Below are 19,272 nucleotides of genomic sequence, written 5' to 3'. Positions count from 1 at the left end.
GCTTTGGGGATCGGGCTTCATGGACTCACAGGCCCAGCGGGGCTGTAACCGTTGCTCCGAGTCCTTGACAGGACCTCTTGTGTGTGTGCGGCTCTCCTGGGTGCGCCTTGCACCTGAAGCGTAACCAGAGTTTAGCCAGCTCCTCTGCAGGCCCTGGCTGCCGTTCCCTCGCTGGCCACGGCCTCCGCTGCAAGGAGTGGGCGCCAGCCACCATTCTGGCTTGGCCACCTCCGTCGAGGCTCTTCCCACAGGACTCCCGTTCTGTGCGCGTGTTTAACGAACCCCGGGCGCCAGGCCCACCCCGTCGCTCATTTAACCCTCACAGCCAACCTACAGAGTGGGTCCCGGTGTCCCCAGTGTACAGTTGAGACAACTAAGGCACAGAGAGGCTGAGTAACTTGCCCGAAGACACACAGCTGGCTGGCGGTGTTCTGGCACCGGGACCTGTGTCCTTCCCCGCGCTGCACCATCTCTCCGTCTCAGTGACCGCCGTCTGCCAGGCTCCTGGTTGTCGGTGGTAACCAGCGTCGGCCGGTCTTAACGTTTCTATCCCTAGAGGTGAACCGAGAGTCTTTAAGACACGGGCCTCCTCACTCATACCACCTGCCGCTTTTCAGTGCTTCCCGGGGAGTCTCCATTACCCCTCCGCATCCCACCTCTGGGGGCCAGCGGATCATGCCTTCGAGCTCTGCCACTGCCTCTGCCGGCACTGGGCCATGACCTCGGGGCCCCTGCTCCCGAGACGGCGGAGCAGCTGTGTCCCACAGCCCACATCTGTCTCCTCCGACAGGCGCCCGTGAGCAGGCAAAAGGGACCCCCCTGGGGTGGCTGAGTTCCTGACTGGTTGGCACAAGCTTTATTCTTAGAGCAGCAACTTCCTCATCAAATCTGCTTATGTGTCCTCTGCTCCAAGAATAAAACTGCTGGTGGTAAGCCCACTGCTACTTTTCCGAGATATTCTTAGAACAAACTGAAGGAAAACTAAAATTAATCAGGTCAGTTGACTTCGTCCTGAGTCATCGTTTCAGAGAGGACCCTTCTGTGTCTGCCACCCTACCTTCTCTTAGCCCGTCCTGGACACAGGTCCCAGGGGGTTCTCCCCGGATCCCTTCCCTTCAGTCTGCAAAACCTGGTTTTAATGGGGCGGGTGGGGGGGGGGTGGTGAGGACAGTCATAAATTATGCTGCAGGCAGTCTCAGAACATTCTGTTCGGGATTTTCTTTTCTCCCTTTTGTGTGTATCTAGCCTTCTTAAGTATAAAAGGTCCACAGTAGCATCGAACACAGTTTCTTTACGGGACCAGCGTAGACATCCCACACTGACCCTGCTTTAAGTGTTAAGCGAAATACCATTACTTGTCTGTCGCTTTCCAGAAAGAGGCGAGATGCAACAAAGTCAGCCACAAAACACGTCTCCTATTTATTCCACTTCATCCTCAGGAGAAATTGTGTATTTGCGTGGTCTCCCCCTTTATGTGGACCCTGCAGCCCTAAACTCCGATGTAGGGGAACAAGAGGGCAACATGGGTCCAGGAGCCAGAATCTGACTGAGCTGTTCCCCGGGGGCCATGCAAGTCACTGCAGGCCGAGTTCGACCGCAGCAGGGAGTTGAGCCACAAGCAGTGTGTGTCTGTTTGTTTATTCCTGGAGTGTGGCTCTTTGGTGTTTTGTTTCATTTTGGCTTTAACGAAGGGCTAGCTAAAATCAAAAGGAAGAAGCAGTTTCCTCTGGCTGTGAAGCGGCCCCCAAGCTCACCTACAGAAGCCGGAATCATGGACCAAGGCCCTACAGCCGGAGGGTTTCGTGTGAAGGGCCCACTTGGCGGGAGCTCTGGTCAGAGGGAAAGGAGAAACGCCCTTTGCTCACAGTGAGTTTTCCCAGCAAAAGCCCACGTCTTGCTGGAGACCTTGTGCAGAAAAGGAAGGAGCTGGAAAGCATACACGGTGACAGCGGACAGGACAGCAGGGGACGTGAAGCAGTGCTGGGGGTTAGGAACGAGCAGCTGCAGGAGTGAACCGCGGACTTTTTGTCCCAGGGCAGAAGAGACTCCAAGGCTAAGAGGTCAACGAGAAAGTTCTGGTTCCCGGAGAGCTCAGTTTCCCTCAGTCTCTACACCATGCTGCCTGTCTACACAGCATCAGAGTTTGGCCCCCAGTCTCGGGTGAAGGGGGGCGTCTCCACAGCCTCAGAGGGACCACATGCCACGAACAGTCCGGGCGGCCAGAGAGGACATTTACAACAGCAGAAAGCCGGCTGCGTCCGGATGTCACCGAGGCCGCACAAACTCCGCCTGGGGTCAACACGGCCGTCGAGGAGAGCTAGCGACGTGTTAAAGTTACCCTCTGACGTTCCCCCCCTTCCTCAGGGACAAGCGTCATTCCCTGATCCAGAGCTAGTTGAATAGTCAGAAGAGTTTCCGGGTAAAATACTGAGCGGAACATTCTCTGAGGGGCGGTTCTGTCGTTTCAAACAGAGATGCTGCAATGCGGGCCTCTCTGTCGCGGCAGAGAAAACGGGCAGAAACGGTGCTGCCCGAGGCTTTGCCCGTGGGCCGCGAACCCCTCTGGGAGAGCGTCGCCCCTGTGAGCGGTGGCGGTGGCCCTGTCTGGCTAAACCAGTCTGTCTTGGGGAAGTTTGCTCCATGCTTTTTCAGCAAGTGCCACTGAATCGATTTCCCTGAGATTTATCGGATTAAGGACCATTCCCTCCTGGCGCCCAGCTCCCGTGGTCCTTGCGAATGCCAGCAGTAGGGCCCCAAGCACCCCCAGTCATCTGCAGGGTGCTTCCAGAGATGAAGTTTGTGCATGTAACCCGGATGCTCGTCTTTGCCTCAGCTTTTAATTTTCCTTGGAATCTCCAATGAAAGATGACTCCAAAATCACGAGGTGTGGGTTTTTGGTTTTGAGAGTCGAGGGAAGTCCCAGAGCTTATTTGGAGCAACCGGGGTTCCCGTAGTACCCCGCTTTTTTAATTTTCCTGCCTAACAGGGCAACGGGGTGGCTCAGTCGGTTTAGCTCCCTATTCTCAGCTTCCACTCAGGTCATGATCTCATGGTTTCCAGCCCCACATCGGGCTCTGTACTGATGGTGCAGAGTCTGCTTGGGGTTCTCTTCCTCTCTCTCTGCCCCTCCCCTGCTCATGCTATCTCTGTCTCTCTCAAAAATAAGTAAATAAACTTAAAAAAAAAATTTTCCTACCTACAAAAGTGATATCACTGAAGATAGACCAGAATGCCACTGAAAATGCAAAATTTCAGGATGGGTGAATCCATCAGGATTGGATGCTGAGAGGCGCCCAGCCCAGGCACAGACGTGGCAGCAGTGGGGGAAGAGCCCACAGGAAGCACGAACCTGCCCCGAGGCAGCCCACCCTGGGAGAGCCCAGTCCTGGCAGCGCTGTCCCCCCAGAAGGCCACCGTGCACAGTTGTGAAGGTGGAGGTGATTTCCTGGAAGATGGAACAGTCACTCATGTACTGGTTTATGTCGTAAAACAAAAACAAAACCAGCTGTGTTGTGCTCTCCTGGAGAGGAGGCAGCCACATAACTCTCTCTTCTTGATGGAAAAAAGGCACAAAGCGGGCTGGTTTCTGTTTTCTCTCAAAGAGAACACAACAGCAGAAGAGCCTCTGATCCACAGACCCAAGGACCATCAGCATTCGGAACAACAAGGCTGGGCCATCAAAGAGGCTTATTAATAACGTTCAGCAGATCCATGTAAGAAGGTACCTTTTCTGAAAGTTTAAAGCAGATCTCATTCCTGAAAAGGCTAATGTTCAGTCGCTGAGGGGGAAATGCCAGGGGCCAGGCGACCTCCCCATGGCGTCAGATAAATGAGGAGGGGGCCCCCGTGAAAGGGTGACGTAGCCCAGCCCACCTGACCCAGCATCTTGAGATCCCACCAAGAGAAGGAGCGTTCATTGTTTCTGTCTTGCCAGAAAAATCAAAGGCTGAGTGTGCCCTTGGAGGCACACGTGAGCCCACGATTCTGATCCAGTGGTGCTTTGAATTGGGTAGGCTTTTACCCTGATTTATTATTCATGTGAATATAGTGCCCAAGAACCGCCTTCAGATGCCCATTTATCCTGCCCATGATAAATAACAGTTCACGGAACTCTCAGAAGTGGAACGTCGATCGATTTTTCGTGTTTGAATTCTATCCATTGGCACGGAGGAGCAGAATAGCTAGCTCACAGGCAAGCCAAAAGCATTCACAATACTTAAATGGTTATTCGAGAGAGAGAAAGATTAATCTATAAAGTTAACACCGAGAAATATGTTCTGGAGTTGATAGATGAGCAGAGCACTTTGGAAATAGGCCTGTCTGTCACGGAGAGCCTTTCTGGGGAAATTGTTGTCCTTATTTGATCAAAAAGAGAGAGGGGAGAAAAAAATAACTTTCATCAGGACTTTGTCATCCTTGGAGCAAGAGCCAAAGAGAACAAGAACAGTGAGAGCAAGTGTAGGTGCCACTGTGGTGTGATTGCACGGTCAGGTTCATTCTCCCGGTCACCTCGAGATCTAGACCACCGCGATGAAGGGCATGTCGCAGTAAAGAGAGTCAGTGAGTTTGGGGGTCTCTCGGTGCATATATAAAAGTTATGTGTACTCTACCCTGTAGCCTACTAAGTGTGCAATAGCTTTGAGTCTTTCAAAAAAGAATGCACGTACCTTAACTGAAAAACACCGTGTGGCTAAAAAATGCTAAGCGTCACCTGAACTTTGATCAGGTTGTAATCACCGATCACGGATCGCCCTGACAAACACAATTAACGATGGAAACGTTTGAAATACTGCGAGGATGACCGAAATGTGGCGCAGAGGCCGGAAGTGAGCAAATGTAGTTGGAAAAACGGCGCCAGTCGACTCGCTTGTTGCTGGCACGCCACGGACCTTCCGTTTGTGAAACACACAGCATCTGTGGAGTGCAACAAAACAAGGGGTTTCTCAGTGTCATCAGCTTGTTTAGGAAGTTGGATGGTGGCTTAACTATTGAAGTCAGTGCCGTGTGCCTTTTTAAATCTTGAAAAAATGTGTTTTGAGATAACCTCCAATTTCAATGTTGCAGAAGAGTTAAAAAAAAAAAACCCATAAAGAACTGCTGTATTCGTTTTACCCAGATTTCCATACGTGTTAACACTTTACCACCTCTGCTTTATCATTCTTTCTCTACATCTCTGAGCGTGCATGTGTACAGACACACAATTGTGTGTGCTTTGTTCTTTGAGAGCAGGTTGCAAACGCGATGCCTCTTTACAGCTACATGTGCCGTGTGGATTTCCTAGAACGTAGGACACGGTAACTGTGTTCTTCTTAGTAGTCGCTCTGCAGAGGTCGTTATACGGAGCCGCAGCCATCGGGTAGAAGAAGGAGGGTCTTGGAGCAGTTGCCTAAGTGCTCAATGCCTTGGGCTGCCGGTCCTCCGTTCTCTCCGGTCACAGGTAGGTTCATTCCCTCGGCCTTTCAGTGGTGCCAACGAGAGTGACGCTAAATAAAATTGAGAGATTTCTCAAGACTCAGGGAGCTTCACCAACAACATGTGAGCCCTAACCAGCCTTTGGAGACCGGAATCGGCCACCTCACGGTGTACTCGGGTGCGACGTAAGCCTTGAAGCCAGCCTAAGACCGCTCCTACTTGGTTGATGAGAGGCGAGGAGTCTGCCTCCTCTCTGATTGCTCCTCTCCCACGTGCTTTTCTGCTGGAAAGAAAAATGGGAAGGAATGAGACGTTTAAAATCGTAATCGATATAAATAAGCGGCTCTGGTGCAAGCCTCAGGGCGCTTCCGTGGTGATGGACGGGATAAATGCAGACCCCGTGTGCCTCAAGTTGTGTGAACTGACGACCCCCCCCCCCCCCTGTCTGCAGTGAAGGTTGCCGACAACACTGGTCATCACAACACCTTGTTTTGGAAAAGGAGCCTGGAATCCTCTAACGCTGGCTGTTCCTAAAGGAAGACCAAATGGAGCGCAAGTTTTTGCTCCATAGAATATGGTCCGGGGTAAGCCAGAGCCTTTCCCTCACGGACACATGGCTCTGACACCTACAAGAACCCACGCATTTAATGGGTGGCTTACAGCCTGTCTCTGTCAACAAACCCATCCATAGAACCGGTTCCCTCTGGACCGCAACTGGCCCTGAGATCGGCCCTAGTGCTCACTTCAGCGGCACGTCTACTAAAATTGGAACGACGTGGAGAAGATTAGCACAGCCCCTGCACAAGAATGACACGAAGCTTCCTGAGATTCGCTCTGAGGCAACAGATAAGTACTTGTTTGATTTCACCTAAGAAACGAAAACCTGTCTCCAGTCTCTCACCACAGGTGATGTTGGCAGGAGGTGAAGGAGGTCCTAATCCCTTTCTTAAAAAATGTTATTAAAATAATAACTAGGGGCGCCTGGCCGGCACAGTCAGTTAAGCATCTGACTCTTGATTTCAGCTCAGGTCATGATACTATAGTTTGTGAGTTTGAGTCCCGTATTGGGCTCTTTGCTGACAGCAAATTCACTCTCTCTCTCTCTCTCTCTCTCTCTCTCTCTCTCTGTCCCTCCCCTGCTCGTGCTCATTCATTCTCTCTCTCAAAATAAATAAATGTTAAAATACTAACTCTGTGGTGAAATAGTTAAGATGGACATAAAAATGACAAGACACTATCACCCCTAACCCCAGCTACTGGTCCCAGTATTCACCATCCCTTCTGTAACCTTTGGAAAGCTGTATGCATGTGTGATCATACACACAGCAAGGTACCACGCATCCCATTTTCCATCTCGCGTCTTTCACACGGCGGTATATCTGGGAGGTGTTTCTGTGCCAGCACATGTGGGTCTGTGGCACGCTTGACACGGGCCATTCTGACCCTCAAGTTCCCAGGGCAGACACTGACTCTTTTCCAAATACTTTTCCTCTGTCCGTTCTCATCCTCCAGACTTTCTGTACCAAAATGCACTGGCTTCAGTGGTCATCCAGGCCTTCGGTGAGCACATTTCCAGATCCTTGGGTGACTAAACGAGCAAACTAACCCCACTTGTTAACCCTGAGCGTGTGCTCCTGCTTGTGTTGGGTCATGCACGGAAGACCGTTCCTCGAGCATGCTGATCTTACAAAGGGCTGCTGCCCGAGACCCCAGCCCCCTCGCTGGATGGTTCCATGGTGTGGACACGACCTCCCAGGTGGCCCAGAGCAGAATATTCGCGCTCATTTCTGCTGCTGGTTATTTAAATGAAGTCTGCGCCCAACCGCGAGTCAGAAAGCTGTGCACAGACGTATGCAGTGTTGTTACTAACGCTCCACTAGGATCACCACACAGTGGGGCTTGAAAGATGGGTTCCCTTAAGATGAAGCCTATCCTGCTACATCTGGTAATTGCCAGAGATGTTCCCCACCTCTGTAAGTTTCCTTTCTCCTCCGTCTTGCAACGCGCCTTTACTCTTGCTTTGTTCCGCGCTCTGCCTGCTCCTTTGGGTTTGCTTTGTAATGGCAGTGTTTTCGAGCTACTCATACTCACCCTAATTCCCATACCAGTGACCGTGGGGTTATATTCTACATGACTGAGACACCAAGGTAAAGGACAGAATTGAGACCAACACATGTATTGTGCACTCTCGGTGGCCTCTCCCAGGTAAGAATCTCGAGAAGCCGACTTGCGCGGGGCCGGCTCAGTCTCTCCCCACGGCCCTTCCACAGGGGGCACAGGGCTGTGAGTGGATCATGTGCTGCCCAGAGCCCTGGATGGGGAGCGCCGTGACCCCAAATTCCACCTGGAGCCTGCATCTTTTCTGTGCTTTGTCACCTCTTTATCGTGCCTGACTTCTGGGGTCATTTTATCAATTATGATTTTACCAAATGGATAAGAACGTCAAAGCAACAAAGGAGTTATGTCCTGAATCCAGAGCTAAGGGAGGCAGATAGCTTATTAATAGTGTTACCAATAGTGTTCATTCCTCCTTCCCGTATTGATGACATGCCCTGTACATGGGTGCGTGCTGTATGTGCTGTGCCTTAGGGCTGTATCGTGCCTGAGCATTTAGAAAGGATTGCACACCCTCGTTCCCTCGATCCGCGAGATAGCTTTGGAAGGTGGATGTTCTTATACAAAGAGGTGCAGTGATTTTCTCAAAGCTGTACCACGGGCTTTTGACCTCTAGTCGGTCCCTGTCCCCACCGTACCTCCCATTTTCCCTCGGGGGTCAAATGCAGCCCTGTAAACACCGACATCCTGTGCTCTCCGCGAGTACCAGAGGACCTGCCTGGGCTCACACCCTGGCCCAGCCGGCTTTGGGCTGCCCCCTGTTGCCCTCCTCGCCTCCATCTTTGGTTCCACACCAGCGATGTGGTCCTTCATATCCCAGATGGCAAAAGCCCCGGTTGGTGACAGGCATGGGTCGCCTTGGGAGGTGAGGACGGTGCGAGTTGCCAAGAGGTTTTGCTAACACGTAGCAAATGCTGCCTGCATCTGTCGTGGGTTGTCAGGTGGCATAGGGCTCAGAGGCCATGACCCACGCAAACCTGCCCGTTGTCGCACGCGGTGGTGGAAGCTGCCCTTCCAGTGGCCGTGGTAATAACCTTCTTGCATCATCCCTGAGGAAGGTCGAGAAGGTGTGTGTAGCCTGGCCAGCGTCGTTTTTCACCTGCGCTCTCACCCAGTCATTCACAGGCAGCACCAGTGCCTCTAACATCCAAGATGGCACCTGAGTCCTGCCCACGAGCCGATAGTTATGAGTAAGGTTGGCCCGCAGACAGCAGGAAGAACCTATTCTATGTTTGAAGTGTAGTAAATACCTTGCTGAAGTCTTTATCTTTTCCCCAAGGATCCAAAGAGCACTGATTTTCATTCTCCTTTTCAGCCATTGATGGGTGCTGATTTGAGGATGGTTGCAGTTCTCCACACAAACATCTTGAAAAATGAGTAGGTCAAGATCATCTCCAATTTGACTTAAAGGAGATTGTCTCTTTCAGGGCTAATTTCACAGAGTTGTGGAAGGCTCATTTTTTTTTAACCATTAAGAAATAGTGGAAATAGGGGCGCCTGGGTGGCGCAGTCGGTTAAGCGTCCGACTTCAGCCAGGTCACGATCTCGCGGTCTGTGAGTTCGAGCCCCGCGTCAGGCTCTGGGTTGATGGCTCAGAGCCTGGAGCCTGTTTCCGATTCTGTGTCTCCCTCTCTCTCTGCCCCTCGCCCGTTCATGCTCTGTCTCTCTCTGTCCCAAAAATAAAAATAAACGTTGAAAAAAAAAATTTTTTTTTAAAAAGAAATAGTGGAAATGGTGGAAAAATAGACTCTACTTCTCATAGTACCAAACCTGTGATTAAAACCCCCCTCCCCTGCTCTTTGTGTTCGGGGGGGGGGGGGGAGGGAAGTGGCATCCGTCTGGTAGGAGCTCCTCAGAATAGGAAGTTCTTCTGAGTCTTGGATCCCATCTGATCCTCAGGTTTAGCCTCCAGCGTTTCTGGGGCTTTCTTGCCCATGGTTGGCTGGAATACACGAGCAGCTTTTTTATTCCTTGCTCCCAGCCTGCCCTTTCACCTCAGTGAATAGGTTTAAGAAAGGTTTTTCTTTGCTGGAATGTGATTTCTCTCTCTTCAGGATCAGAGAACATTCTAGAATGAAGTAGAGTGGGAAGGAAAAGGAAGAGGTTTGCGGAGGCAAGCAGTCTCGAGACCAGCAGTCCCACTCCCGTGCAGTGTGAACACCAAGCAGAGCTTAGACTGGCCTGGTCTCCGGGGGCCCCCTTAGCTCTCCTGGCAACCTGCACAGCACGAGGCTCTAAGCAGCGAGGGGTTCTGCCCCACACGTTACCGTTATTAGCTCCGCAAGCTGCCGCAGCCCTTAGGAGTAATTCTCCCCAGGCTTCTCGGTGCTGATGTTTGTGTGGTCCCCTCTTTAGATCTTGGGGAGTCTTCTTTTAGTTCTTTCGTTTACGTGGCAGTTGAGCCATGGCCTTTGGAATTCCCTTTGGAAGATAATCTGCGAATCCCCTAAAAATGGTACTCACAGGAAAGGTCAGACCTGTGCCATCTTTTCCCAGAACACATCCACAAGCCTAGAGTGGGATGGACGGAAGACAGTCTACCTTGGCTTGCCTTCCTCTTCCTTTTAGAGACTTCGCCTTTTAGTTTTCCCAGAAGTTTCTTCTTGCTCACCTTTGCGTGATCAGCGAATAGAAAAAGAAACGCGAACGATCGCTTTTTGAGGGAGCGCATGTCCCAGCCTCTGGGAGCACCTAGAGTGGATTTCCATGAAATCTTCCAGGTCGTGGGTATTGCTTAATCACGTTCCCAAAAAACATCGTCCTCAAATACAACTGCCCGTCTCACATGCGGGAGGCAGGACCCATGTGACGAGCAGGCCCAATCGTGGGGCCTCCGTAGAGTGGCTGCAAGGGCCCCACACAGTCCTCTGCCTCCCTCCACACCCACACCCACACCCACATCCACATCCCCACACGGTAGTCACTGTGTGGACTCTCCCCCCCCCCCCAACCCCGTTAAGAGTGGGTGGCCACGGGGCGCCTGGGTGGCGCAGTCGGTTAAGCGTCCGACTTCAGCCAGGTCACGATCTCGTGGTCCGTGAGTTCGAGCCCCGCGTCGGGCTCTGGGCTGACGGCTCGGAGCCTGGAGCCTGTTTCCGATTCTGTGTCTCCCTCTCTCTCTGCCCCTCCCCCGTTCATGCTCTGTCTCTCTCTGTCCCAAAAATAAATAAAAAACGTTGAAAAAAAAAATTTAAAAAGAGTGGGTGGCCACTCACGAAAATGAACCCCCCCCCCCCAGAAAGGGAAGCCGTCAGTTATGATGAAGACCTTACTTTGGACTCACGACATGCTTTCCACTGCAACAGACTTAGGAGCAGGGTCTACTGGATGATAAGAAGGTGGAAAAACCATAACGAAGCTAGATTCTCAAAGAGGCCTTCTAGAAGGTGGGAAAGATGTCAAAGAGGAGGTGGGAAACTACCGTCTGTGAGACTAAACCGGCCTTACAAAAATAACAGCAACTCTTGTGCTCTCACTGCATGCTGGGCTCTGTGCAAAACACTGCACCCTTAACCTTCATAGCAGCCCAGGGAGGGGGCACGGCTCTTCTGCCCTTTCACACTCGAGGGAGTGGGATAGACCCCACCACCACCACCTTCGCAGTTTACCTAGAGCTCTCCGGCAAAGATCCAGGAATGCCTGGTTAGTTTAAAACCGTGCTAACTCAGAATTAATGTGCCTTATGATTAGTTAATTAGTCGATGCTGCCCTATGATGCCAGCAGGCAGAAGGGTATCATTTGCAACGTGGGGAATACCATTATTTGTATCACCGGTGCAAACCCACCCCTCCCTGTCTCGGAGTCGTGTGGGGTCCTGGGGACTTCAACGTGCCACAACCCTTGGAGTGGCTGAGCAAGTGAGGACACCCCTGCCCCCCACCCATTTGGGGTCAGGCTCCCAAGCGGTGCCGTGCCCACGGCCGTGTTTCTCGGAGCCTCGAACAGGGCAGCTCTGCCCCCAGGCTCTGCCCGCAGCCCCTCCTGCGTTGAGCGCCCTGGTGGACCCTGGAGGAGAGGAAAATCCAAGATAGACAGCAGGCTTTGCTCTGCCTGCTCAGGGCACCAGAGCAAACCCCCTCCAGCCTGAGACCACCCACGAGGGTCAACCTATCTGCCGGTTGACCAGACAGATCTAGATACACTGAAGCCCAGCTGGGCCCAAGGGTGAACGGCCCAACCTTGCCACCACACCTCTCTCAATGTTGGTCGAGTGAGGTTTTTAGGACTTTGCAGCTGCAAGCACAACACAGCTTTCACCTTATTACAAATACGGTCGCAAAGAGCCGAGTGCGGGACAGTAATCTCAGCCTCTCGGTCCCGAGGTTGCTGCCTGCGCTCCCACCCAACATCCTAGCCTTTCACCGTGGACAGTGACCCGCGGCCCCGGGCGTGGGTATCCTGCTCCTCACCCACTTGCTCTAAGAAATGACAGTGAAATCAAACAGGCTGTGTCCTTGCTGCTGCCTTTCTATCAGCGGTGCCTTTCCATGGAGGGTTTCGGTTCTGAGGGTATTTGAAGGTTTACGACTGAGTGAGTTTGCGTTTTTGTTTGCTGTGCCTGGCTTTTGAATCTAGTAGGTGTGCAGGTTCTCCAGAATTCTTCCTGCCTCGCCAGGCCCGATTGGCGCGGGCCAAGCTCAGCCTCGCAGAGGCCTCTCAGAGACATGCTCCCTGTACTTTGGTAAAAATTACTGACCTGTCCTTTTTTCTCTCTTCTCCACAGTGTGGCAAAGGTGCAGAAAACTTTGACAAGTTCTTCACGCGAGGGCAGCCTGTCTTAACACCACCTGACCAGCTGGTCATTGCTAACATAGACCAGTCTGATTTCGAGGGGTTCTCGTATGTCAATCCCCAGTTTGTGCACCCCATCTTACAGAGCGCAGTATGAAACTCACCACCGAGAACTAACGCCTCCCCAGCCCCCAGCCCTCCAGCAGTGGGAAATGATCCTTAACCCTAAAATTTTAAGGCCATGGCCTTTTCTCCCGTTCCAGATGGAGGCCTGAAAATTTTAGGGTTATTAGTCCAAATGTGAGTAACTGTTCAGGGTTTCTGTCTTACAACCAAGAACATTATCTTAGTAGAAGGCAGTATCATGTACAGTGTTCAGTTTAAGTATGTAGAAGTCACATCTGGCTGTAGATTAACCCTTCCTAAAAAAACAAACTCGCCCCCTTTTTTGGTACGGTTTGATATATTTTCCATGCCCTCTGTCAGTTTCCACCTTTGGGATCCCCCAACCAGAGATGTTCAAATGAACCTGTCCCGGTCCAGTGGGCAAGAAAATATCTCCACCTGAGATGTCTTTGGACTCCAAGAATGGGGACCCCAGAATGTGAGCCAGGTGGGATTGGGGGTAGGGGAGACTTGGAAATACCCGCTGCTTCTGTTCTCTGCCTCAATGGAAACAGTCCCGAGATGAATCAAGTCCCTACCGGTGAGTCGTTTGCAAGCTGTTACCAGACGTTGACTGTCTTAACCCAATCATGGTTCAGTGATGACCGGTTTTAAAAAACAGACACCTCAGAGGAATGTTGGTGAGTCTGTCAGCTGCCCTATTTGGATGATAAATTATCTGGATACTTGCATTTCTTTGTAAGAGGCCAAATCTAAGAACTTTGCTAAATCAGCATGTGACATCATTTCAGATCAAGGATAACCCAGTGTGTGTGTACGTTCATTTTAATCTCTGGGAGATTATTCCGTGATCCAGGGTGCCATCCGCAATCATGCCACTACTCGTGAGTGTTGTTAGCCAACCCCCACCCCAACCGATATTTTGCTGCCTACGTCCTAAGAAGCTGAAGCATACGCCCCATCCCCTTTTGTACTTATTTATTTAATAGGCTGCGGTGTCGTTGATGAGAGTATTGCTGTAAAGTAACTGAACAGAGTGTTGACTGTAGCATAAGTCTCCATCGATCGGTATCTCTCCCATCTCCAGCCCCTGACATCCGCTAAGGGACAGAAACCAATGCAGTTTCGGTCCCCATTTCCAGATCATGTTGAATGGCACACCTGGAGGCGTAGAATCAGGAAAATCTGGATGCGCATCAGCTCAAAGATATTTTATTGCTCGAAGGACTTTAATATGTTTTGCAAATGCACCATGCAATGAATTTTGCATGTTTATAATAAACCTTAATTACAAGTGAATCTATATTATTGATATAATCGTATCAAGTACAAAGAGAGTATTATAATAATTTTATAAGACACAACTGTGCTATATTTGTGAAGGCTCTTGTTTCTAATCTGCTTCTATGATTAAGTTTTAGCCTAATTCCTTGCTGCCTCCTGCCCCCCCACCCCCACCCCGTGCATACTCCGCACACTGGCACTGTATCAGATATATTAATTTCCTGTCGTAGATCTAATTTTGAAAACGAATGGCTCTTTTACGTGCTTAATTTGATTCTACCTGCAAACAAAAGTTTTGTCGTCGGGGATCGTCTCTGAGAGGACACTCTCTCCCAGCTCCTTAGCAACATCTTCTGTTCTGGTTCCTATTCCACTCTTCCTCGTGGGGACAGCGGGAAGTGTCGGACTCCCGTACGTCTAGTGTGTTCGTGCAGGTGTGATGTTGTTGCAGCCCCTGGGCTGGATTTTGTTTGGTTTTTCCTTTTCAGCTTTGTTACTGTTAGTGGCTCGGGGTGGGAGGGACAGGAAGACGCCTTCTGCCACGTGTGCTTGGACGCAGCAGAAGGACTCTGTCCGCCTTGCCGCCCCCGGCACGACTTGCCGTTCCCTCCAGCACATTACAGACTTCATGAGACAAACCGTCCCGTCCAGCCGCCCCTGGGAACCGCCATCCCCTGGCACTAACGGCAGACTCTTTAGAAGCTGCAGGTTTTCTCCCACCTGTTGCTCGAACTGGCCTTTCCGGTCTCGGCGAAGAGCACTTCTGTGGTGAGATGCTGCGCTAACAACACAAGGTCCTCAGAGAAGCCAGCCTCCTACAACAGAAAGAACATGGAAGCAGGGATCATTTCGTACAGGGGCCTCTCCGTTTCCCCTTATCCCCCAAATGCGCCTCCTCATTTTTACTCTCTGGCTATTTGCCTGAAATTCACGTCACAACCGCTGAAGGGTCTTTGAGATGGCAGACCCAGTCTGTTCTGGAAAGCCTGGACTGGAGGAAGAGGTGGGGTCGGCAGTGGATCCTCCTGGAAAAGAGCAACTTCCTCCGCACCACCTTTTACGGGCTGTAGGCTTCAGAATTCAAAAAGGGCCCCAGCACGCCCAGAGCTGCACCTCCCCCTGGTCGGTGCACATTTTGGGGACACTTCCTCACCAGGTACCCCTCGTTCGGTGCGACAGAAAAGGGACCAGTTCATAGAATGAGCCTAAGAAACAAGCCAGACGCCCGCCCTGCCCCAGGACTGAGCAGCCGCAGGACGAACCCCCAGCCAAGCCCCAGGCAGTGAGGAAAGTTTCAGAAAGGAACTCGTGGGGTTATGGACTATTTGTTCCCGAGCCCCACGCTGCGTGCTTGTTTTTAAGCCAGCAGGAGTCTCAGGCTTTCCCTCGAACAGCCAACACATTTCCGAATTCATAATTCTCCAGGAAACATGTTCAGCATCTCAGCCGGCTTGTATTCCTTCAGAATGCATGGCAGAGTCTTAAGAGGAGATATCCTGGCTGTGGGGCCCAGCACTTGGCCTGCAGGACAGCAAACTTGAGCACAAACTTGAAGGAAAGACAGTAAAACTCAGGGCCTGGTGAAGTGTTACCCATGCTGTACCCTGTTCGGTACGTGGCTTTGTACCAAATTTAGATAAGGGCTAAATGTTTTAAAGGTCTGAGAAGCCCGAGACCGTGATTGCCGGAAGAATAAACCATGGGGGTCACCCTTGCCAACCGTTAGACCAGCTTATAAAGGAATTGATTTATATAAGCCTGTGGCGTGGTCCCACTTCACGGGCATCGTATGAAATAAAAGTGCAGGGAAGGGGTGCTTTGCTGGCCGCAGCGGGGGCTGGAATGAGGGGAAGCACCTTGGATGGCAGATGACCGGGGGCCTCTTGAAAGACCAGCCCCTGAGCGCCGCCCGAATCACCGAGGACCGCGGCGGTCCAGGGCCCGGGCAGAATCTAGCACAGGCTACTTCTCCACCAGACTCCTTGGTCCGTAACTCTGAGAGGCCGTTCACATCGCCTTGCGTCCTATTGTCCCTTGGACGGTGGCTGCTTCTAAGCAGAACTTCGCTCCGAGGCTACAGACCAGAGGGCTGGCAGTCATTCTCTTGGTGTCTTGTCTGAAGGCCCCAGATGCTTGGCTTGGACGGAAGGACAGGGAGTGTGCTCCTAGCTGCAGCCCGCAGAGGTTAATGGGAGGTTCACTGAAGGCGGGAAGCAATTCAAAAGGTTGATAGGAGACCCTAGGAACTGAAATAATCGCTCTCTGGCACATCTACTTCTCTTTTATCCCCGTGACTAGTACCAGTGAATGCAGACCTTCTTAGGAGATGTGTTAGGCTTAGTAGGAATTTTGGCAGGAAATCAGAGAGTGTAGGCCACTCTAGAACTTCCCCTGACATGGTTGGTTAAAAGGTGGTGAAAAACCAAGGTGGGTGTAAGCCAGCAGACGGTTGTGGAGCACGTCTCTGAGCTGCAGTCCTTAGCAGAGCGTGCAACTTATTTGCTGGGATGAATACACAGAGCCCAAGAGAGACACCCGTTGACGTCCCGAGAAGGGAGAGGTTGGTGGAGGCCGAGGTCAGTAAGGCGTTCAAAGAAGAGCAGGGCTTGAGAGTGTCCAGGAGGATTCTTGCAAGAAGGAGGAAGCCAGGAGAGCGTGGAAGGAGAGGGCAGCTCGGGAAGGAACCCGCTGCTATTTCCAGTGGCTTTGCGCTGTTGGTTGTTGATGCACCTGCTGGTCCCGGAGAGCAGTTTTGCTGCCCGAAACACAGTCTAGTCCTCCTCAGGAAACATCTCCTGAGTGCCAGCCAATTCCTCACTAGTCCTCGAGGCCCCCTTCCCCTGCCTGCCTTGGAGGGGCTCACCATTCCCTGGGCAGAGCCAAACCAGCCAGCACACCCTGGAAGCCAGTAGGTCCCCACCCATTTTCTTCTGTGGCTTCCTGCCAAGAGTTAGGGCAGCCGGGGATGGATGGAAGAGTGGCAAAAATAACTTCACACTGCAGTTCGCACCTGATTGCACTTCGCAGGACAAATTTGGGTTTTTCCTGCTGGGACCTGACTTCTCAGTACCAAAGAGGGAGGAGAAGTGAGAGTCTTATGTTTTTAAATGCCTCAGAAAGGCAACACCAACTGACTGTCATTTTCTCACTTTGGTCTGATGAAGCCAATCACCTCTTCCTTGTGTGTGCTTATCACACCATTTCCTGTCCCTTTAAACCCAGCAAGGGCGGGGCGCCTGTTCCCCCACCGAGCACACTCAACAGTCATCATCAAGAAATAGACGCTGACCTGGGGACCCAGATAGGATGGTCCTAACAGTTACAGGAGCAGCAAAGCCATGACAGTTACAATGAAGGAAAGGGGCCCTCTACTGCTTAGTGACTGCACCCTAATTTGACAAGTGGAGAAATCGTTTCTAAAACATTTTCCTTGAGTTCCTTGGGTTACATTTTATGAAATATACCAGACTGTAAGCATTTCTGTCATTTCCCATCTGGGCCGACGCAACAAATCTAGGGAATGCCATATCTTTCTGCTGCAAAAGATACAGAAAATTGGGAAAGGTTACCTGAGTTATAGCAAGCAAAGGCATCTAGAAATGGTGTCAACCCCAATTCGGTTAATTCTCTGATGTCAGGGACTCTTGGAGAGTTGAAATCATGTATGACCAGGAATCCCATGCCTCTGATTTATGTGATCAGATGTCAGTTCATAACTGTGTAGGTGTCAGTCATAAAACAGCCTTACAGTGACCCTACACTAAGGCCCACGAGTTCCAAAGACTTTTTCTGAAACCCTTAGGAAGAAATTAATTTGTTAATTCCAGTAGAACAACCGAGTATACTGGGCTATTTGTACTTTTTTATGGAGAACTTTAATAACTCAATTCTTCTTTTAAGATAAGTTTTTAAAATAAAATTACTGACACTTTCATAAGATTCCAATCCCTTGGAGTCTATAGGAGGACTCAGACGGGGTCAGGCTAGAGCACCCCTGACCTGCACTCCCACTGCAGGATTTTCCCATGCCAGTGGTATATGGAGTCCACATCAGAACGGCTGGAAATCAGGTGGAATGTGTTGGCAGACTGATGCCCTCCATGTTTTTAATGGACACTGGGGATAACCATCTAAGGTCTGGAGACTTTTGGACCATAGGAAAGATAGCTTTGTTGTCCCCCTTCCAGATGGAGCCCTGGGATAGCATTCCCCTGGGATCCCTGGGGTCCCTTTCCTTGCTCTGTGAGGCTCTGTGACCACCTTTTGGTTTGAGGGGCAGGACATTTCCTCAGCTCTGTCTCCAGTCCCCGTGGGTCCCCAAGTCTCACATTCAGTGAAGATTCAGAAGTGCCCTGTAGAGATTTTGTCCACTGGGCAATTCAGATCTAATTCAATATCCCCAAGAAAGAAGAGGTGTGACAGCAAGCACCCCCTGGGGCATCTGTTTCAGAACCCTCTCTTATGTGAGTAGACAGAACCCCACTTTTCAGAAAACTATCAAGTCTTTATAAGAACCTTTTTTTTTTCTTTTCTAAAATAAGACAAAAGGTGGCTTTGCATTTTCTGATTAAATAACTGTGTCTTTGTCTCCTCTGCTTAACTTTAGGAGTATTTATTCCTGTGATTGTTCGTAGATTTTTGTTGATATTCTTCCTGGAAGGATGTGATTCTTAAGGGGATTAGCGGACTATTCAAAATCATCCACCGAAGGCAGTTATTCTTTTGAGTCTAAATGGTCTAAAAATTCACCTCATATCCTTTCTATCAGGGTCTTTCAGAATAGCTTTTATAGATGGTCAGAGACATTTGAAGTCATTGCTTTTGCCACATGATCGTGTGTGTGTGTGTGTGTGTGTGTGTGTGTGTGTGTGAAGGACAGGTCATGTTTAAATCGTTAATTGAAAAACATCGTGTAAGACCCCAAATTCGGACGGAGGAGGAAGAGGAGCAGGTGGAGGTTGAGGTTTTCCCTTCTGTATAAGCACCAACGGACGAAATGTAGAGGCCATTCAACTGTCCAGTAACATTTGGTTTAAAGCAGGCGAGATAGATGTATAAATTCAGTGCTTTCCTCACTTTGTAGAACCTCTGATCTTCGTTTGCATGATATGCTTTGTTAGACACATTAATTGTAGTTTGGAAGCAAGTGTGTACAAATAAATATAACGATCATTGCTCAGCGTTCTTGGTCTCATTTGCTCGAGCCCTGGGTGGCTTCACCGTTCTTTTTCAGCAAGCGTGCAGCCAGCTTTGGGTGGAGCCCGGGGTCCTTGTTTTGTTCACGCGTGTCTCCGTTTAAGCTGACACTGGTTTTGCGTGAAGCGCGTTGTGCTTTCATTTGAAACCCAAACGGTTGCCGGGTAAAGTAGTGGTAGGTCACTCCCTGGGTCGTTTATCAGCCGCCGGTGGAGCGCCCGCTGGGGGCCGGGAGGGGCGCCAGGCGCCAGGGACGTGCTGGGAAGGGGAGAGGAGCGCCCCGTCCGGGTGGCCCCTGCCTGCCGGGGGCTTCCGTTCGTCACTCCCAAACCGCGGGGGACACACAGCAGCTGATGTCGACGTCGCCCATCAGGTTGGCCACACTGCGGACCCGGCTTCGGGACCGC

General features: G+C 50.9%; 1 protein-coding gene and 1 non-coding gene across 3 annotated transcripts in view; both read left to right on the top strand.

Moving 5' to 3' along the window:
* PRKCA (protein kinase C alpha) overlaps positions 1 to 18,848 on the top strand; it is a 404,614-nt gene extending 385,766 nt beyond the window's left edge. For both annotated transcript variants that reach the window (XM_043585073.1, XM_043585072.1), the window contains one exon: positions 12,252 to 18,848. In XM_043585073.1, the coding sequence (XP_043441008.1) occupies positions 12,252 to 12,416 (165 nt within the window). In that variant the 3' untranslated portion in view covers positions 12,417 to 18,848. The remainder of the gene's footprint in view (positions 1 to 12,251) is intronic.
* Positions 6,148 to 6,254, top strand: LOC122486196. The gene has a single exon (XR_006298053.1). It is a non-coding gene; the product is annotated as a U6 spliceosomal RNA (small nuclear RNA).
* Positions 18,849 to 19,272: the final 424 nt, after the last annotated feature.

This window comes from Prionailurus bengalensis, chromosome E1 (genome assembly GCF_016509475.1).
Source record: "Prionailurus bengalensis isolate Pbe53 chromosome E1, Fcat_Pben_1.1_paternal_pri, whole genome shotgun sequence".
NCBI classification, from domain to species: Eukaryota; Metazoa; Chordata; class Mammalia; order Carnivora; family Felidae; genus Prionailurus; species Prionailurus bengalensis.
The sequence above is the reverse complement of the archived record's forward strand: the minus strand, read 5'-3'. Positions and strand labels throughout refer to the sequence as shown.